Here is a 1,269-nt window from a genome sequence, read left to right as displayed (position 1 = left end):
CATCTAAAGTTTTTGCAGCTCATACTGACTTTTGAAAGACCTTTCTGCTAAAAATGGTTTTATTCCACTTTGAATTAAAACACTTGGTGTATTAATTTCTGCTGCTTATACATGTCCTTATTCTAAACCAAGTTCTGTGGATTGTCTGATATTCATCACAGGTGGCTGACAGCAAAATCCAACTCCTGAAGTTACTTGTGAACTCAGTGGTGTCTCAGCCAGTTGGCTAATTGAGTGAATCCCTTTCCACACATGGTGCAAGTGAATGGTCTCTCCCCTGTGTGAACCTGCTTGTATGTCATGAGGTGGGATGTCCCCAGGGCGTTTTATCCCTTCCTGCAAACTAGGCATTTAAACGTTTCCTCACTGTGAACCTGCTGGTGTGTCAGCAGACTCGATGACTGAGTGAATCCCTTCCCACACGCAGTGCAGGTGAATGGCCTCGCCCCAGTGTGAACGCGCTGGTGTTTAGAGAGTTGAGATGATTGTTTGAACCCAATCTCGCAGTGAGAGCATCTGAATGGTCTCTCATCAGTGTGAACACGTTGATGGAGCATTAGTTCCCCAGAACTTTTATAGCATTTCCCACAGTCTGGGCATTTAAACGGTCTCTCCTCAGTATGAACCAGCTGGTGTCTCCGCAGGGTGGATGACTGAGTGAATCTCTTCCCACACTCCGTGCAAGTGAACGGCCTCTCTCCAGTGTGAATTCGCTGGTGTTCAGTGAGGCCAGAGGATTTCCTGAACCCAGTCCCGCAGTGAGAGCACCTGAACGGTCTCTCATCGGTGTGAACACGTTTATGGTGCATCAGTTCCCCAGAACTTTTGTAACACTTCCCACAGTCTGGACATTTGAAAGGTCTCTCGTCAGTGTGAACACGTTGATGAGACATCAGTTCTCCAGAACTTTTATAACTCTTCTGGCAGTCCAAGCATTTAAACGGTTTCTCCTCAGTATGAACATGTTGATGACGCATCAGTTCCCCAGAACTTTTATAGCACTTCAAACAGTCTGGACATTTAAAAGGTCTCTCGTCAGTGTGAACACGTTGATGGGACATCAGATCACTAAAGCTTTTACAGCACTTCCCGCAGTCTGGGCATTGAAAAGGTCTCTCGTCAGTGTGAACTCGCTGGTGTCTCAGCAGGTGGGATGACTGAGTGAATCCCTTCCCACACTCAGGACAGGTGAACGGCCTCTCTCCGGTGTGACTGCGTCGATGAGTTTCCAACTCAGATGGGTGATTGAATCTCTTCCCACAGTCTCCA

At 47.2% G+C, this 1,269-nt stretch overlaps 1 protein-coding gene across 1 annotated transcript in view; it reads right to left on the bottom strand.

Annotated features, from left to right (window-relative positions):
• Positions 1-56: 56 nt before the first annotated feature.
• The window catches only part of LOC119961260 (gastrula zinc finger protein XlCGF57.1-like), an 18,356-nt gene continuing 17,143 nt past the window's right edge, over positions 57-1,269 (bottom strand). Inside the window, exon 3 of the mRNA XM_038788695.1 lies at positions 57-1,212. Within this exon, the coding sequence (XP_038644623.1) occupies positions 327-1,212 (886 nt within the window). The 3' untranslated portion in view covers positions 57-326. The remainder of the gene's footprint in view (positions 1,213-1,269) is intronic.

The sequence above is a fragment of the Scyliorhinus canicula genome, unplaced genomic scaffold (genome assembly GCF_902713615.1).
Source record: "Scyliorhinus canicula unplaced genomic scaffold, sScyCan1.1, whole genome shotgun sequence".
NCBI lineage: Eukaryota > Metazoa > Chordata > Chondrichthyes > Carcharhiniformes > Scyliorhinidae > Scyliorhinus > Scyliorhinus canicula.
Note: the sequence above shows the minus strand (reverse complement) of the source record. Positions and strands in the feature narration are given on the sequence as shown.